General features: G+C 38.7%; 1 protein-coding gene across 1 annotated transcript in view; it reads left to right on the top strand.

Annotated features, from left to right (window-relative positions):
* The window catches only part of GPM6A (glycoprotein M6A), a 135,194-nt gene that overhangs the window by 94,549 nt on the left and 20,067 nt on the right, over nucleotides 1-20,578 (top strand). Inside the window, exons 2-3 of the mRNA XM_065899844.1 lie at nucleotides 4,756-4,948; nucleotides 14,399-14,555. Of these exons, the coding sequence (XP_065755916.1) occupies nucleotides 4,756-4,948; nucleotides 14,399-14,555 (350 nt within the window). The remainder of the gene's footprint in view (nucleotides 1-4,755; nucleotides 4,949-14,398; nucleotides 14,556-20,578) is intronic.

Here is a 20,578-nt window from a genome sequence, read left to right as displayed (position 1 = left end):
TGATAATGACAAAGGTGATATGGTAGGTTGGAAGAGAAAGAATCAACTCATTGGTAAACGATGTTGGGAAAAATTTATCAGTGAATACATTGTCAGTCTCTTGTCAGTCTCTCTTCCAGGATCTGCCATTGTGTTGGCCTCTCTTCTCAGTTCTCTGTGTCTCAGGCTCTCTTTCTTGTTATTTAAGGTCTTTTTCCTTTATTTATTTCGGTGCACTTTGTGGAGTGAACAAGGCTTGTGTTTATTTCACAACGGTTAAATGAAAGCAAATTAAGCACATATCTCATTTAAAAAAAAGGTTGACTATCTCAAGAGCTTTTATTTTCTTTGAAATTTTCAGACACGTTGCAGAGTGTGTTGAAAAGAAAGTCTCGTAATTTCTTTTTTTTACGTGAAAGTAAAAACATAGTGTTAATTCACTGTGAGAAAATACAGGAACTGGATTTGAGAAATGCTTCTTTGTGTATACAGGTAGGTCTATAGCATGTAAATTCTGGGTTCAGTATTTCAACCACCAGCTCTATTTGAGAATCAATCATCATATCTAATATTGAAAATGTTTCCTGTGCAAAGTAATTGTATTGTTTTTATTTTCTCAAGCAAGGTATTTTCTCCAGTGCCAGCATTCCACTTATCATACTTTCACTGATATTCATTTAATGGAGTGGTTTCTCATTTGAGGTGCAGTACAAACATGGTGATGGGTGGCAGCAGAGTCCTCAGCCTTAAAAGATGATTGTTGGGAGCATATCCTGGACCCCGGAGCTCGGTTGCTATGGTAACTCTGCAGCTCTGCCAAGGCTGGTCCTCACTGTGGGCGGAAAGAAGCTCCCCTGCCAGCAGCTACGTGGGATTCTGGCAGCTGGAGGGAGTACTGTGAAATGGTGTGCTGCTTCCCCCGATGGGAGTTCTGAGAGCCTTCTTTAAAATCCAACAGCAACTCGGGACCGCGGAAGAGTGAGGGCAGTTAGGATCCAGCCCATTCTGGTTCAAAATGTGCCTGATGAGATGCTTGACGTTTCTTACTTTGAGTAAAAGTTTTGCAGAGGATCAGGACTGAAATGGAAAGATTCTAGCCTGACCCGGCAGTAATGGAGCTTTAGAGGAATTTGTGCTTACCCGTAGGGGTAATATAATCCTGAGGGATTTAAGGGACAGCATTTAAATAGAAAGTAAAAGAAACATTTCTATTTAATTTTGAGATCTTGGGGCTTCCCTGGTGGTGCGGTGGTTGAGACTCCACCTGCCAATGCAGGGGACACGGGTTGGAGCCCTGGTCCGGGAAGATCCCACATACCGCAGAGCAACTAAGCCCATGCGCCACAACTACTGAGCCTGCGCTCTAGAGCCCGCGAGCCACAGCTACTGAAGCCCGCACGCCTAGAGCCCGTGCTCCGCAACAAGAGAAGCCACCGCAATGAGAAGCCCGCACACCGCAACAAAGAGCAGCCCCTGCTCGCCACAACTAGGGAAAGCCCGCGTGCAGCAATGAAGACCCAACGCAGCCAAAAATAAATAAAATAAATTTATTTTTAAAAAAAGAGGTCATTATAAGTTGGAGGTCTTAAACTCATTCAGAAATGCCTATTAACTCAGGCTTGTCAATTTTTGGGTTTTCTCAGTATTGAAATTTATCTCATGTTTTTCTAAATTTAAAAAGCGGTATTCAGTTAAAGCTATACTTAATGCTATAGAATAGAACACGAATATATTGTGTCCCCTCCCACCGCACATATATAGTCTAAGTAACTAAGCTTGCTTGCATGGAGGCTAGTATTGGTCCAGCTAAACCACAGTAGAGGAAACATGGAATAAGCAGAAAGTGACTCTGAATTAGTAACAAAATTAGTCAGAAATACTCGATAGCAGTTTGGTGACCATCAGTGCGCTTACCACTTCATTTGCTCTTGAGCCATTCTCGTTCTGACTTTATCTTTAGTCTGTTAAAAGCTTTAAGTGAAGGATCAGCAAAGGTAATTCCTATCTACGAATTTGGTGTTTGGACTCTTCCCCTGTATATTTGACTCCTACTCTTGAGGGTTTTGTTGGATACTTTCATCTGATTTTGACACCTCAGTGTCTGCAGCAGGAAGTCCTCACTCTTAGATTCTTGAAAAATAGGGAGGAAATCACAAAGGACTGGGATTTGAGATCATGGGGCTGTTTGGGGCACTTGCCAAAGTTAGAAGTAACTCTTCTTCGGGTTGGTACCAATTTTAGTTTTTCTCTTTATTTTTAAATGATCAGTAAGATGAAAATTTTACAGCATGGAGAGACAGAGACTAGTCCAAAGATTTTTCTGCTACCCTGTTAATCTCCACTCGAAACTGTGTTCAGTGACATTCAGATACTACACACACTGTCTCACCCATCTGCCAGTGAGACTTCTTCCTATCACGTGAAGTGTCAAGCTGTTCTAACCTTTTCTACTTCCCCACATTGTGTGTGTGTGTTATGTGTGTCGGGGGCAGAAAGTTCAGGAAATGATTCGTCCTATGCAAGCAAGAGCTACGGAAGTGGGGAGGTGTTCAGACTTCTTTTTAACCTCTCCTGGGACAGACGAGATGATCCATGATTCTTTTAAGAAAGTTACTTGAATGATCAATATTACAATAGCAGACTCGCCCATCTTCTGAATGTAAAGTTACGTCACTCAGAAACTTTGCAGTCACTGCATGTTTCAGATATTGCTATAAACGTATATGCATTATTGATAAAACACACTAGAGACTGTCATACAGAGTGAGGTACGTCAGAAAGAGAAAAATAAATATCATATATTAACGCTTGTATGTGGAATCTAGAAAAATGGTACAGACGAACCGGTTGGCAAGGCAGAAATAGAGGCATAGATGTAGAGAACAAAAGTATGGACACCAAGGGGGGAAGTGGCGGGGGTGGTGGTGGGGGTGGTGGGCTGAACTGGGAGATTGGGATTGACATGTAGACACTAATATGTATAAAATAGATAACTGATAAGAACCTGCCTAAACAATAGCCATATTTTTTTCAGGGAAACACAGATCTTTCCATGACTTAATTAAGTACAATACCTAACAATCCATTTTCCAATATCATTTGTTACTGAAGAAAGAAAAAGTCAGTCACACGGAGAGAGCTTGAGAAGTTTCAGCATTATAAAAGAAAGTTTGATCAAAAATTTGCAAAAGGAGAGAAGTAGGAGGAAATCTTTGGAATAGGATATGTGTGGGGAAGCAGTGGAGGACAGAGGTGGACAGAAGTAAAACAGATCACATAGGCGTTCCTCTTAGTTGTCAGCCTCTAATCTAAACGTTCCTTTCTCACCAGGGTCTGGCAAATAGTATCTCGTCAGTATTTCTTATTGCAAAACATATATACTCAAACATTTCTAGTTAATCCTTTAGAAGAAGATACCTAACAGCTGACTGACTAGAAAATTCTGATCCTTATTTTGAATATTAACAACCAAGGTTATCTGATGTTTCAGACTAGTTTAAAGCCATCTTTTGAAAATGAAAGACTAAAATGATGAAACTTCAAAAAGCAAAAGTAATTACTGTGGCCAATTTTTGGAAACCATATTACAACACAGTAATACTTAATATTAATAATAGTTAAAATTACATCCAGTGATGGTAGATGTAACATTTACTGAGTAGTGACTCTGTGTCATGCACTATTTTATTTTTTTTATTAATTTTTATTGGAGTATAGTTGATTTACAATGTTGTGTTTTGGGTGTACAACAAAGTGAGTCGGTTATACATATACATATATCCAGTCTTTTTTAGATTCTATTCCCATATAGGTCACTACAGAGTATTGAATAGAGTTCCCTGTGCTCTACAGCAGGTTCTTATTAGTTATCTAGTTTATGTATAGTAAAGTGTATATGTCAATCCCAATCTCCCAATTTATCCCTCCCACCACCCTTTTCCCCTTGGTAACCATAAGTTTGTTTTCCACATCTGTGACTCTATTTCTTTGTAAATAGGTTCATTTGTACCATTTTTTTCAGATTCCACAAATAAGCAATATCATATGATATTTGTCTCTCTCTGTCTGACTTCCTTCGCTCAGTATGACGATGTCTAGGGCCATCCATGTCACTGCAAATGACATTATTTTTTATGGCTGAGTAATATTCCATTGTATATATGTACCACATCTTCTTTATCCAGTCATGCACTGTTTTCTGTATTAGCTCATTTAATGCTCACAAGAACATTTGAGGGAAAGCTTTACTGTCACCTTCTTACAAATGATGAATTCAAAAGAATAAACTTGCCCCAAAACACACAGTGGTGGAGTCAAGATTCCAACCCTTTCCAGGTCTCTCTTTTCTACTCTGACAGTATCTTACTGAGTTGGGAAGGAAGGACTTCTCTGGCTTGGGGGTAGAAGAGGAAACCCTCAGCAGAAGTAATCATCCTCCTGTCTGTGGAGCATGGGATTATCATTAAGAAACTTGATTTTTATACCTTCCAGGACACTCTAGGACTTGATTTACATGGTTGACCTGATGTCATCTATAAATGCAAATATGTTTTCCATAATGCTTAAGTTTGGAAAAAAGTTCAATTAGATTAATAAAAATATGAATTTCTAACTTTTTTTCTGTTGGACTTTTGCAGGGTGTTTTGATTTACATGGTTGACCTGATGTCATCTATAAATGCAAATATGTTTTCCATAATGCTTAAGTTTGGAAAAAAGTTCAATAAGATTAATAAAAATATGAATTTCTAACTTTTTTCCTGTTGGACTTTTGCAGGGTGTTTTGAGTGCTGTATTAAATGCCTGGGAGGCATTCCTTATGCCTCTCTGATTGCCACCATCCTGCTGTACGCTGGAGTTGCCCTATTCTGCGGCTGTGGTCATGAAGCTCTTTCTGGAACTGTTAACATCCTGCAAACCTACTTTGAGATGGCCAGAACTGCGGGAGATACGCTGGATGTCTTTACCATGTAGGTCATTCTGGTATCGCTTGTTATTTTGAGAATGTATGTGCACATTGCTGTGTGTTGAATAAATCTAGAATTAAGTGAGGCAGTGTTAGATAGAAGAAAAAGTACTCTTAGGGTATATACGTGAGTCAAAAGGACACTGACCCTTACCATGAAAACAGGAAGGTACACAGCAGATCAGAGGCCAACTTAATCTGGACTTAATTTGTGTTTTAATTTGCCTGTGAAGTTTTATCCAACATTCAGTTACCATTAAGTGGAATACTTGCATTTCTCTCGCTCTTCAAATTTGAGCAGAGGCTGTTCTAGCAGAATAGAACAGAATATAGAACCAGAGCCAGGTGTAAGTGCATACTCTGCTGCTGATTCTAGGAAAATCACCCAAACTCTGTGGCTACTCCCAACTTTTAAAAAATTTTAACTCAACCATGGCTGTGATATCATCGTTATTTCCTGCCTCCTAGAAATGTGACTACCTGAGTGAACATTTTGAAAGGGTCTTATCGACTTCTGTAAAATGATAAACATAAGAAATATTGAGCACCTTTTTACAACCACCAATTATGCTTAAAATGTACATTTTACCCATAAATGTAAACTCCTGGGATCACTGAACTATGGTGATGTTAATATTTTTTTAAAAAAACATAATTCAAACATAGTCTGGAAGTAGAAAAGAGTTTAATGTTCAAGTTTCAGTCCCATATTGCCTAAGTTTCTAGAGAGCAAAATTTTAAGATTGAATTACAGAGGAATTTTTTCCCCAATAAGTTCCCAATTCAGATCATTTATTCAGTGATTTCTTGCCCACAAAAAGAAAATAAATTATTTACTCATTATTTTATAATCTCAGCTCATTTCTATTGTATTGTGTGTTGCCTGTACAACTTCTTAAATCTATTTCATGCTTCTGGATACTATGAGATTATAATGTTTTTCACGTTGCTTTATTTTGTTATTCTCAATAAATTCAACACTTCTTAATTTATACATACTTCTTTCTGGCATAAGATGCTTCTAGAGTTACAAACTGGAATGGTCGTATGGCTGGTTAGGAAGACGGTGCTTTTTTGCTCTTACCACTTCCATGAAACAAGGTTACACTTCTTATTCACCCAGGGCAATTCCTTCTGACAGGGTAAACTATAAGCTAAGACCCTAATCTAAGACAACCCTTGGTCACCCTGGACACCATTCTAGATGGAAGATAGCTTTTCTCCAACTCCAGTATCAGAAGATACATCATATTTCTAAATTTTTAAAATAATCCATCAGCTGCAGTCAGATCGTCTTGAACACAGTATTGCTCATAAACTGTATTTGTTATTTCATTCATTAATGTTGCTGAGTTCCATGAAAATGAGAAGTGAAAAGAGATGCACGTTTCTATCAAGTAATAGAGCAAGAATTCCCTCCTTGGGGGCTGGAGGGCACATCCCCATGGACATAGAGATAGCAAAATTTTTAGGAAAAAGAAAGTTGAAAACTTTTATGTTTATCTAAAATATGTTGGCACTTAAAATTTGAGCGATATTGGTTGTAAAATAAGAAATGTAGGGCTTCCCTGGTGGCGCAGTGGTTGAGAGTCCGCCTGCCGATGCAGGGGGGCACGGGTTCGTACCCCGGTCCGGGAAGATCCCACGTGCCTCGGAGCGGCTGGGCCCGTGAGCCATGGCCGCTGAGCCTGCGCGTCCGGAGCCTGTGCTCCGCAACGGGAGAGGCCACAACAGTGAGAGGCCCGCGTACCGCAAAAAAACAAACAAACAAAATGAGAAATATAACAAACCAAGTGTATCACACACACACACACACACACACACACACACACACAGTGATTAAGAGGAGGTGGACATTGATTAGCCACTGAGATAAGAAGTTAAATTATTTAAACATAGTCCCTAACTTGGAAGCATCAGTTTATTTCATCAATGTCACTGATAAATGGAAATGAAGAATTAATAGCAAATTTGAAAAATCATGGAAAAAAAAAGAGATGAGGGAACGATATCACTTATATTTCCCAATGTAACTTTATTTTACAAATTAGTTCCAAAAATTTAGCGTTATTCATTAAATGAAAGTTTTTTAAACCCATAGTAGACAGTTCACCAGTTTCCATTGAATCAGGTTCTAGCATGAATTGATCCTTGAGAGTTTATGAGTGATAGTCATCATTTGGAGTATAATTCAACTATCTGAAAATGCTTTGGACTATTGCAGGTTAGTTTGCAGAGAGCCTGTAGACAATGATTGCATGAATATACTTTAACGTGCTAATACTGACATTTTCTTTTCAGTTTTATCTCAGCCTACACTGGACAAAATACGTTTTCACTTTGCATTATTTTAAGCTACCACAGATGTTCTTAATCTACAGATTCTCTATATTTAGGCTACATCCAAATTGCTACCTTTAGTTATAGAAGTTTATAAGAAATCATAAGCCTAGTAACTGGCATGGGATGATTGTATAAATCGATCAGAAACCAATTGTCAGGATGTTTATTTAACATTTAGACAACCGGCCTTAATAGATCACAGACCTCGACTACCGCTCTGAAGGGTAGTGAATGTGGGAGCTCAGCAGAGAAATCAGAGATCATACGCTTAATTTGGAACTTTTACTTTTGGTCTCTTATACTGGGAGTTAAATGTGAAATCAGTAATGCATCTTTGGCGTGGGAAGCATACCATTTTCATTGGAATGAAAGCAAGTGCTCAAATTATCTCTCTTTTCATATTTCAAATAACTAAAATACCTCATCCTAGACCCCGTGGAGCTACCAAATGAATTAAGACTCCCTGTCGGCAAACGGTTCGTGAAAACACAGAGGGAAGGTGTGTACAGATAACTACCGGGTGTGATTAGTACCAAGCGGTACCTTCCAGTCACGTAGCAGTTGAGAGGAAGGTAGCGTTTACTCTATGGGGGCTGCCTTACAGGGCTGTTAGCGGACTCCATACGGTGAGGGGCAAAGGGGAAGTAAAATCAGGACTTGGGACGCAGAAGTGAGTGAGAGACGCAATTGCAGGCAATACAGCTTCCTTGAAAATAAGCTAAGGTAAGTTTGGAGAAGAATGTGTAAGAGAATGATTCTGAAGAAAGGACTTGTTGGCCAACTTTAGTAACTTACAGGGTCTATGTCTTGTCTCCATAGTTCTCAGGCTTGATTCAACCAAATTAAGCGCTCCTACCTCATATACTTATAAAGGAAAAGAAACCTGTTCTCTGGGTGTGTGAACGAAGAGATAAAACCAATTGCCTAAGCCCCCGTCTTCCACCCAAGGTCCTCAGGACTCCCTTCTTTGTCTCAGCTTCTCTCTCTGTCTCTCCACTGCACCTCTCGTAAATATATACACACATCTGTCTCCACGTGGTCAATATCCAAGTCTACAGGGGGACATAGGAAGGGCAAACACACTGGAATATGCCTACTTCATTTCATTAATCATCTTTCCAGAATGTAAAACTTACTTCTCATAAATAAGTTTGCAAATAATCTCTGTTCTCATGTGATCTATATTTTATTTTATTATTATTATTATTTTTTTTTTTCGGTACGCAGGCCTCTCACTGTTGTGGCCCCTCCCATTGCAGTGCACAGGCTCCGGACGCGCAGGCTCAGCGGCATGGCTCACGGGCCCAGCCGCTCCGCGGCACGTGGGATCCTCCCGGACCGGGGCATGAACCCGTGTCCCCTGCATCGGCAGGCGGACTCTCAACCACTGCGCCACCAGGGAAGCCCTGTATCACAATTTTAATGCCCAGTGTCATGTTTCCTAAAGTCTGTTTGTCCCTGGACACACCCTACTTACCATAACACTCTTACTGACTTACTCTTTTTTTTTTTTTTTTTTTTTCTGACTTACTCTTTGACTAGAGTAGGTGAGCACCTGTAGTGTCAGACTGGATTAGAATTCAAAGACCTAATTTCTGTTCTCTTTTCTAAAACCTAGGAATACGGCAACTCTAGAAAAAATATTTACAAATAAGAACATGATGATTTCATTCTATGCATATTTGAAGGGCTATTAAGGAAAAGGAAGTTTGCTTTGTTCTTTGTGGTTCAAAGAGAGAGATTTGGGTGAAGGGATTTCAATTTATAGGGAAAGAGTTTTTGTCTCAGAATACAGAACATTTCTACAATGTTCTTGTTTTCAAATATTCAGATTTTTTTTTCAGGTCAATCTTTTGTCTGGTTTGTTTTTTAATGAATTCATTTACTCAGCAAAAAATACAGGGTTATACTATGTGCCAGTCACTGTGCTAATCTTTAGGGATAAAAAGTAAAACAAGACAAATTATTTTTCCTCTCGTACCGACATAGGAAAGATATGTCAGCAAAGTACCATCCACGTTAGACTCGGCAGATATGAATCAGGTAGTGGTAGTTAGTACTTGAGCGGATTCCTAGGATGCATCAGGTTAATGAAGTAGAGACAGTTGAGGAGCTACAGTAATTAATACTACATGGCATTGGCACAGACATACATATAAGTACTTGTAAAGTACTTATATGTACTTATAAGTACATATAAAAGTATGTTCCTACTCTAGTTTTTACCAAAATTTTTTCAGGTGGATCTAAAGTTGAAATTTAAGAGTAAACTAATTTGTGAAAGCGAGAAGAAAATACAGATTTAAGATTTTACTTATTATGGGGCAAGAAGTATATAAGCAATATAAGAAATCACAAGGGAAAAAATATATAGATTTGACATAATATAAATTATAAATATAATATAGATAATATATAATAATATAAATTAAATTTTACTCATTAAAGTATTATAAAAAATTAAAAGGTGTGCAAAAACTGAGCAATGTATTTACCACCTATATAACAAGATTTCCTAATTTTAATAAACAGAATAAATTCAACAAAAAGATACATATGTAGTAAAAAATTGGCAAAATGTAAAGACATATTTCTTAGAGAATACAGATGATTAATAGCTTGTAAACATATGTTCATCCACACTGCTAAACCAAGAAAATTAATTAAAATGATAATACCATTGCTTTTTAACTATTAATTTATTAGAAGAATTGAATGGTAATACTCAGTATTGGGAAACAGACGATAAGCCCTCTTCCTCATTATCAGTGCATCTTTATTTTGGCACAAACTTTCCGGACACCATTTTCACAATACGTGCCTTAAAAATTTCTAGGAATTTATGCCAGGGAAACAGCCTACACGGCCCAAAGGTTTATCCTAAATGATGTTTGTAATAATGATGCGTAGCTTCCTATTACTGCTGTAACAAATTACAACAGACTTAGTGCATGAGAAAAACACATTTATTAATTTTTTACAGTTCTGGAGGTCAGAGGTCTGAAATGGGTCTTACTGGGCTTATTGAAATGGGGTCAGATCAAGGTGTTGGCAGGACTGCACTCCATCTGGAGGCTCTAGGGGAGAATCCGTAGTTTTACTTGTTGCAGCTTAGGAGCCACCTGTACTCCTTGGCTCGTGGGCCCCTTTCTTCTTCAAAACCAGCAGTGGAGCCCCTTCAGACTTCTCTCTGAATCTGACCCTGACTTTCCTACACCTCTCTTTCACTAATTATTAGGACCCTGTGATTATATAACACAGGATAATCTCTGAATATCAAAATCATTAATTCAATCACATTTGCCAAGTCTCATTCAACAAGAGAGCATATTCATAGGTTCTGGAGGTTACAGGCAGACATCTTTGGGAGCGGCATTATTGTTCCGACCACTGAGCAAAAGTAGAGAAGTGGTAAAACATGTCAAACCTTCAAATAATAGACTGGGCCATAATCTTTAAAAAACATCCTGATACAACTGTGTAATAGTATCATGTAGTTAATTGTAATTCATATTAAAAAATTGGGAGAATAAACAGTGAATTGTCTGTTTTTCCGGTTTTATTTTCCTTTTTCTCTACAATGAATATAGATTGCTTTTAAAATCAGTAAAACAGTGGTTTACAGAAACATTGTCAAATTTGAAAGCTTGCATTTAGAAAGGAGGTTAAGTGCTTTTACTTTTTTCCTTTAGAAGTAAGATAATATGGATTCTTACTTTGCAAAGCAAAAGTAGTACCGTGAAGGTAAGACTTCTTCTGATTCTCTGCTATTTGATCCTACAGTGGACACATGATCAGTGACTTCATTACCAGAGGGTTTTTATTACTGCATTTTGTTGATGTATCATTGACAGGAAACTCATCTTTACAGAGAATAAGAGTTTAATTTTCCCAATATCATATTTGAAATTCTTTGTTAAATTCATATATTGCATGTTTACAAGAAAGAGTACTTTTTGTGATAAAACAGAGGGATTCAGGCCAATAAGATCATGACAAGTATATTATAATTTAAATATTTTGATGATTTAATTTTGGAATGTAACATTAGAAAGTGTCCATCCTCAGATTGTTGGAAGAAAAACTTTATGTAAGAGTTTTTGAATGTCAAGAAATTAACATTCAGCTTCAAGAAAGTATAGCTTGTGGCAGGCTGAAATAATGACCCCCAAAGTTATCCAGAACCTAGCCCCTGGAATCTGAGATTTACTTTATATGCAAGAGATTTTGAAGTTGTGATTAAGGATCTTGAAGTGCTGTGATCCTCCTGGATTATCCAGCTGAGCCCTAAATCTAAGCACAAGTAATCCTTATAAGGAGGCAGTAGAGAAATATTTGTCCAGAGAAGAAGGCATTGTAACTGCAGAAACAAGGCGCTATTTACTGGCTTCACTAGGCAAGGGATGCAGCTGCAGCTCTAGAAGCTGAAAAGTATAAGGACGCTCTCCCCTAGAGTCTCTGGAAGAAGTGAGGCTCTGCCTAGCCCTCGATTTCAGCCCAGTGAAAGTGATTTCAAACTTCCGACCTCCAGAACTGTAAGGAAATAAATGTGTGTCAAGCCACCAAGTTTGTGGTAATCTCTTAGAGAGACCATAGGAAATGAATCAACAGCTACACCTCTTTACACCAGTACTTACTACCAGGTGTTCTTACACAGTGTTTGAGCTCAATTTCAGAAAGATAAAAGCAAAGGGTTTGTGATTGCTATGTAATTGTCATCAATAATTTGCAGTTATACTTCTAGTGTAAATAACCAGATGATGTACACATGAACTTTAATTGAATTAAACATGAATTTGGAAGGAGTAATGTCATCAAGGTGGTGATAGGAAATCCCAATGCTTGTTCCCACAGAGAAACACCCATTTATCAGTGATATACAGACCAAAATACTTTTATTCCTTTTATTAAGAAGGTTCAGTACCCGAGACAAACACAAAGCCGAGAACAGTCATGTTGAATTGGGTAAGACGGCCAATTTCACTTTACCTGCATCAGTCCCTAACCCCAAACCAGGGCAAGGTGAGAATGCCCTGGATCGTGACTTCTCCTTTGTGGGGAAAGAGAAGATTGGAGCATTCATCCAACGTTCTGGCTTTCCTGAGGGCTGCCCAAGGAACTGGCTTCTGTTTTGTCTCACTCAGAGCGCTGACAGAGCAGGTGTCTAACTCAGGGCACTGATGGGGGCCTGGCATACTTTGCATGCTGGTTGGCCACTGAGAACAAGAGAGATCAGGGCAGCTTGCTACTGTAGAACCAGAACTTGTAGTGTCGCAGGCACAAAAGAAGCAAGATTATGAGATCCTGAAAAAGATACCAGTAAGCCTCTCTAGTTGAGAAAATTGCACTCACAGGCCTTCAGAAGTCACATTCCCCCCAAAAGTTTTTAGAGGCCCGCATGATGTCTAGGCAGGTTGATTAGGGAGGGTCTTCTTCTGTACAAAGCCAGTTCCTTAAAGACTGGCAGAGGTAGCTGCTTTTTCAAATGCGTGGTCCCCGACACTAAGTTATAAGACACATGAAGAAACAGGGAAACACGACCAGAACAAAGGAACAGAATTAATCTCCAGAACCCAATTGTAAGGAAGTAGAGCTGTATGAATTACCCGACAGATTAAAAATTGTCATAATGATGCTCTATGAACTCAAGAAAACAATGCATGAGCAACATGAGAATATCAACAAAAAGATAGAAAATATTTTTTAAAATTGGGAGATTGAATAAATGAACTGAAAAATTCACTAAAGGGGTTCAAAATCAGGTTGATAAAGCAGAAGAAAAAATCTGCAAGTTCAAAGCCAGGTCATTTGAAATTACCCATTCAGAGGAACCACACGAAAAAAGAATGGAAACGAGTGAAGCAAGCCAAACGGACTTTGGGACACCGTCAGGTGGACCAATGTATACATTATGGGAGTCTCACAGAAGAAGAGAGAAAGGGCAAAAAACTTATTTAAAGTAATAACGGCAGAAAACTTCCCAAATCTGGGTAAGGAAATGAACGTCTAGGTTTAAGAACGTCTGTAGACTCTAACTCATATAAATTGAAACAGATCCACACCAAGGTATATGATAATCAAATTGTCAAATGTGAAAGAATTTTGAAAGCAGCAAGAGAACTTGTCCCCTACAAGAGAAACTCCATAAAACTCTCAACGGATTTTTTGGCAGAAACCTCGCGGGGCAAAGGGAGTAGGATGATATAGTCAAATTGCTGAAAGAAAGAAATTGCCAACCAAGAATAAATACTATATCTGCCAAAACTATCCGTCAAATATGAAGGTGAAATGAAGAATTTCCCAGATAAAAATAAACGGAGGGAATTTATCACCACTAGACTTGCCTTACAAGAAATGCCAAAGGGAGTCCTTCAAGTTGAAATGAAAGGATTTTAAATAGCGACACAAAAGTCTGTGAAAGTATAACGCTCACTGGTAAAGGTAAATATATATACAAATACAGAATACTGTTAATACTGTAATAGTGGCGCATAAATCACTTTGAGTTCTCGCATAGAAGTTAAAAGGCAAAAGTATAAGAAAAATCTATAAAATATGTTAATGGGTTCATAATGTAACATGATGTGATTCGTGACATCAATAACAAAGTGTGTGTGGGAGAGAAGCCAAAGTTTCAAGTACGTCTATATGATTGAATTTATCAGTTTAAAATAGATGGTTAACTATGTTTCATGTAAGCCCCACGGTAAAAACCACAACGAAAATACCTGTAGAAGATACACAAACGAAAATAAGAAAGAAGTAAAAGCATGTCACTACAAAAAAAATCAATGTGTCTTTCAGGGATGTTTTACAGTTTCATTCATGTACCTTTTGAGCATTTCTTATTCAGGGAATGGGGGATGGTGCAGGGGAAGAGGAAGAAACTTACAGGCATGAAAAACCCTTGTCAACAGATACTAGAAGTGGCAGAACAAAGTGTACACACATTAGACATACAAAGCAAAAATGTTTTAAAATCCAGCCTCCATTATGAACATAAAAACTCCGTAGCTTTCCTTCCAAAGGAACCCTGAGCACGTGGGCCTCAGTTGCTGCAGATCAGCCATGAAGAGTTATTAAACTAAACCACTTCGTCTTTTCTTCCCAGGATTGACATCTTCAAGTATGTGATCTATGGCATTGCTGCTGCATTCTTTGTGTACGGCATTCTGCTGATGGTGGAAGGTTTCTTCACGACTGGGGCCATCAAGGATCTCTACGGGGATTTCAAAATCACCACGTGTGGCAGATGCGTGAGTGCCTGGGTACGTTACCTGTCTTTCCTCGGGAGTTAATGTGGGTTTATTTCAGGAGCACACAGGTGTTTCTGTTCATCTGCCAAGAACTGGAGGGTTTTGTTTGTTTTTTTTTAACACAGTAACATCCCCTGCTCTGGTGGCTATTTTAAATCTTAATGGTATTTTCAAAATAACGATTCCATGTGAAAATTCAGGTTCAGATTCTCAAATCATGTGCAACGCAACTCATCTTGCTTCTAGAGGCAGCAAACTGTTGATTGATTTATGATCTATGTTTCCCAAATGGCTCTGGGCTTCCCATACAATATTTAAGATAACAGAAAAATCCATCTGCAACTTATAACGGTGCAGGTCTCTCTTCCTTAAATACATGTTATATACATGTATTTATATACATGTTATATACACGTTACATGTATTTTACTGTAAACTTGGGTGGGAACTATATTAGGCAGTTACTGTTTAATATTGACATAAGGTAAGAATTACTCTATTATACTAATTTAGATTTTAAATCGTTATTGATATGTTATTTAACGGTAACTCAAACTTATGGTCTAGAGCTAATGCAATGCAGAAAATGCATGTATATCTATTAAAGCACAAGACTGATGAAAATTAAGAGTAATATGTTAAAAATACATTCACGTTTTTATGCAGAATAATTTGCATAAAATGAACTTTGGAGCTTCCATCCTTGACCAATGTGTTTTTATTATTTCCCAATGTTATATGAGAATATCTACTTAATTAGCGCATATACTTCCTATTAAGTAAGATGTCTCTAATAAGGAATGGTGCAATTTGTTTCAGTCTTACAGAAAAGTTCAAAAATACCTGTTAACCACCAACCATTTTTTCCACCAGCTTGTAACAAGTTCTGATATTCTCTCAGTGTCAATAATGATAATAATCTTATAAAATAGTTAGCCTGTGTTGTGGGTATTTGTAGTTGTTGCTGCAATCATTTCTTGTAAGACTCTTTTGGGGAACAATGTTTGTTGTATTATCTAATTGTTTAGGATCAGTAATATCAAATTACAGACCCAAAGGAAGTTTAGTTAAAGATCTTGAATTAATTTAATAAGTAAAATATGAATATTCAGTGGGCTAATTTTCAGTGACACCTAAGGGATTTCTCTATTAAGAAGGCACGTTTGATTTTAGATTCGCTCATACTCTGCCAGTAGACTATGGTGAATTCAGTTAATGATGGGCTTTTTCTTATAATTAGGACAGTATCATTATAACACCATTTGTATGTCTTAGCAAGTCACTTAACTTCTCCGGATCCCAGTTTACTCTCTTACATCACAAAGACATTAGATCATCTCTAAAGCTCATTCTAGCTCCAAGAGTCCATAATTCTAAAACACGAGTGAAATCATAGAGGAAAGGGGTCTCTTTTACCATTGGGGAGTGACCTTTCGCCAGGAAGAGTGCAGTAGATTAGGTCGTTTCATTGAGATTGTGAAATTTCTGCATAAGATTGTATGCAGAAGCAAAAAGCCGTGGAAGAAAACACCTAGTTATGTGCCGTTACTAATTATCCGCTTGCCATTGACACTTCAAAGCCATCTCAAATAAGAATTTTTAAAGCAAAAATGAGCCACATTTTTTTCTATAATAGTTACAATTGTGTCACCAGTCCCACCCAACAGCCCAGAAGGGTGGCAGCAGCTGCGTGGGTCCCTCCAGAGGCGAGGCAGCAGGGAGTCAGCCCCCTAAAACACCCCACCCACGCCTTTAGCACCCCTCCGCACCCAGGAATGAGCAGAATTGAGGGAGAAGCAGAGCTGCACTCTTGTGTGTCTTACAAAAGCAGCAATGCAGCGCACGGGCGAGGCCTTTGAGTCAGGTGCGGGCTGTCCCAACATGGCCTCCATGAAGGGGACCAGCCCCTGCAAAAAGGGGACTGGCTGCACTGCCTGGAAGTGCCCTGCACAGTGCACAGCCCTGCAACCCTCTCATGCAGGATTTAGGGCTCCATGGAACCAGAGGAAAAAAATAATAATAATGTTTTATCAGAGATTGCCAACAAACCCAGGAAAGAATGCGCAACATCACTAAATCATTAGAGAAATGCAAATCAAAACTGCAATGAGGTATCACCCCACACCAGTCAGAATGGCCATCATCAAAACATCTACAGACAATAAATGCTGGAGAGGGTGCAGAGAAAAGGGAACCCTCTTGCACTGTTGGTGGGAATGTAAATTGATACAGCCACTATGGAGAACACCATGGAGGTTCCTTAAAAAACTAAAAATAGAACTACCGTATGACCCAGCAATCCCACTACTGGGCATATACCCTGAGACAACCATAATTCAAAAAGTCATGTACCACAATGTTCATTGCAGCTCTATTTACAATAGCCAGACATGGAAGCAACCTAAGTGTCCATCGACAGATGAATGGATAAAGAAGATATGGCACATATACACAATGGAATATTACTCAGCCATAAAAAGAAACAAAATTGAGTTATTTGTAGTGGGGTGGATGGACCTAGAGACTGTCATAGGGAGTGAAGTAAGTCAGAAAGAGAAAGACAAATACTGTATACTAACACATATATATGGAATCTAAAAAAAACAAAAAATGGTTCTGAAGAACCTAGGGGCAGGACAGGAAAAAAGATGCAGACGTAGAGAATGGACTTGAGGACACGGGAGGGGGAAGGGTAAGCTGAGACGAAGGGAGAGAGTGACATGGACATATATACACTACCAAATGTAAAATAGCTAGCTAGTGGGAAGCAGCTGCATCGCAAGGGGAGATCAGTTCGGTGCTTTGTGACCACGTAGAGCGGTGGGATAGGGAGGGTAGGAGGGAGATGCAAGAGGGAGGAGATATGGGGATATATGTTTATGTATAGCGGACTCACTTTGTTATAAAGCAGAAAGTAACACACCATTGTAAATCAATTATACTCCAATAAAAATGTTAAAGAAACTGTTTTATCGGTCATTCTCTCCTGCTACTTAGTCTTCCTTGCTTCCCTATTTCCATTCTGCTGCCTTTTTTCTTTTTCCAATTTGTAGGTAAATTGTATCTTACAGTCTACTTTTTGTTCTATGAGTTCCTTAGCTTTAAAAATGTCCTTTTTTAGAAAACTCAGAGATAAACCCACACACATGTGGTCACCTTATCTTTGATAAAGGAAGCAAGAATATACGATGGAGAAAAGACAGCCCTTCAATAAGTGGTGCTGGGAAAACTGGACGGCTACATGTAAAAGAAAGAAATTAGAACACTCCCTAACACCGTACACAAAAATAAACTCAAAATGGATTAAAGACCTAAGTGTAAGGCCAGACACTTTAAAACTCTTAGAGGAAAACATAGGCAGAACACTCTATGACATAAATCACAGCAAGATCCTTTTTGACCCACCTACTAGAGAAATGGAAATAAAAACAAAAATAAACAAATGGGACCTAATGAAACTTAAAAGCTTTTGCACAACAAAGGAAACCATAAACAAGATGAAAAGACAACCCTCAGAATGGGAGAAAATATTTGCAAGTGAAGCAACTGACAAAGGATTAATCTCCAAAACATACAAGCAGCTCATGCAGCTCCATATCAAAAAAAACAGAGAACCCAATCCAAAGACGGGCAGAAGACCTAAATAGACATTTCTCCAAAGAACATATACAGATTGGCAACAAACACATGAAAAGATGCTCAACATCACTAATCATTAGAGAAATGCAAATCAAAACTACAGTGAGGGGCTTCCTGGTGGCGCAGTGCTTGAGAGTCCGCCTGCCAATGCAGGGGACATGGGTTTGTGCCCCGGTCCGGGAGGATCCCACGTGCTGCAGAGCAGCTGGGCCCATGAGCCATGGCTGCTGAGCCTGTGTGTCCGGAGACTGTGCTCCGCAACGGGAGAGGCCGCAACAGTGAGAGGCCTGCGTACCGCAAAAAAAAAAAAAACTACAATGAGGTATCACCTCACACCAGTCAGAATGGCCATCATCAAAAAATCTAGAAACAATAAATGCTGGACATGGTGTGGAGAAAAGGGAACCCTCTTGCACTGTTGGTGGGAATGTAAATTGATACAGCCACTAGGGAGAAGAGTATGGAGGTTCCTTAAAAAACTAAAAATAGAACTGCCATACGACCCAGCAATACCACTACTGGGCATATACACTGAGAAAACCAGAATTCAAAAAGAGTCATGTACCACAATGTTCATTGCAGCTCTATTTACAATAGCCCAGACATGGAAGCAACCTAGGTGTCCATCGACAGATGAATGGATAAAGAAGATATGGCACATATATACAATGGAATATTACTCAGCCATAAAAAGAAACGAAATTGGGTTATTTGTAGTGAGGTGAATAGACCTAGAGACTGTCATACAGAGTGAAGTAAGTCAGAAAGAGAAAAAGAAATACCGTATGCTAACACATATATGGAATCTAAAAAAAAAAAAAAAAATGGTCAGAAGAACCTAGGGGCAGGACAGGAATAAAGATGCAGGCGTAGAGAACGGACTTGAGGACGCGGGGAGGGGGAAGGGTAAGCTGGGACGAAGTGAGAGAGTGGCATGGACGTATATACACTACCAAATGTAAAATAGATAGCTAGTGGGAAGCAGCTGCATCGCAAGGGGAGATCAGTTCGGTGCTTTGTGACCACCTACAGGGGTGGGATTTGGAGCGTGGGAGGGAGACGCAAGAGGGAGGGGATATGGGGATATATGTATGCATATAGCTGATTCACTTTGTTATATAGCAGAAACCAACACACACCGTTGTAAAGCAATTATACTCCAATAAAGATGTTTAAAAAAATGTCTTTTGGAAGCTGAATATATTAATGAATTTCTGTTTGGAATTCTGAGTAATATTGACAGGTGGAATAAATTTTTTTTGGAACAACCATATTATTGTCCGATAAGCTTCCAGAATTAGTACTGAAAGAAACTTATTTTTATATCCCTGTTTTTCTGTGCTGTATAAAACGTAAAATGGTTACTAGTAAATGATTCTACTCACAACATGCAATTGTGCACAGTGCACAAATGCAGCTAATTTTAAAGCAGCTTCAGATCACTGAATACAAGATGCTAATCAATATTCTCTTTTCCTAATGAATACTCTTGAAAGCATAACGATCTGCATTATGCATTTCTTCTCATGCAGTATCGAGACCAGTTCAAGTTCATTTCAATTTTTTAATGCCGTCATTCGAAATCCTTAATGTGAGGCACATAAAACACAACAGCACAGGGCTTCCCTGGTGGCGCAGTGGTTGAGAGTCCGCCTGCCGATGCAGGGGACACGGGTTCATGCCCCGGTCCGGGAAGATCCCACGTGCCGCGGAGCGGCTGGGCCCGTGAGCCATGGCCGCTGAGCCTGCGCGTCCGGAGCCTGTGCTCCACAGCGGGAGAGGCCACAACAGTGAGAGGCCCGCGTACCGCAAAAAAAAAAAAAAAACAGCACAGTAGTAACCTTTGGGGGGTAAGAACCATTAACTAGCTTATTAAGATCATGTCAAAAGTTACTAAAATATTTTAAGTAACAGATTTTATTTAACTTAAATGGCAAATGGTCCTAAGTTGCGTACCAGTCAAACATGTTACTAAATACATTAAACGTGAACTTCAGTTTAAGGAATATGGAAATATTTATTTTCTTTGAATTTCTTCCCCATTAACTTTTTAAACCAAAAACTATAGATATTTATTTGGTTGTAACGAGAGGCATTCAGTGGCTCACATTTTGAAATCATGGGATAGTTGTTACAGCCATCACTCTTTTCTTATTTCTAAAAATTTCCCGTTAGTATTATGATAGAAATATGGATCTCAGAATTTATCTGTGCTTGTTCTGACACTTTAGATTTTTAAGCCCAACACTTCTGAAGTAAGAGAGTTCTTAAATGTGCTACACTCTGTGGAAGTTAATACATTTACTTTCCATAAATCCACCTGCTCTAAGTGTTACATAAAGCAGTAAAAAATGTGAAAGTATTTGTATTCATTTGCTAGAGCTGCCATAACAAAG

The sequence above is a fragment of the Phocoena phocoena genome, chromosome 21 (genome assembly GCF_963924675.1).
Source record: "Phocoena phocoena chromosome 21, mPhoPho1.1, whole genome shotgun sequence".
Lineage (NCBI taxonomy): Eukaryota > Metazoa > Chordata > Mammalia > Artiodactyla > Phocoenidae > Phocoena > Phocoena phocoena.
This window is presented reverse-complemented; position numbering and strand designations above follow the sequence as displayed.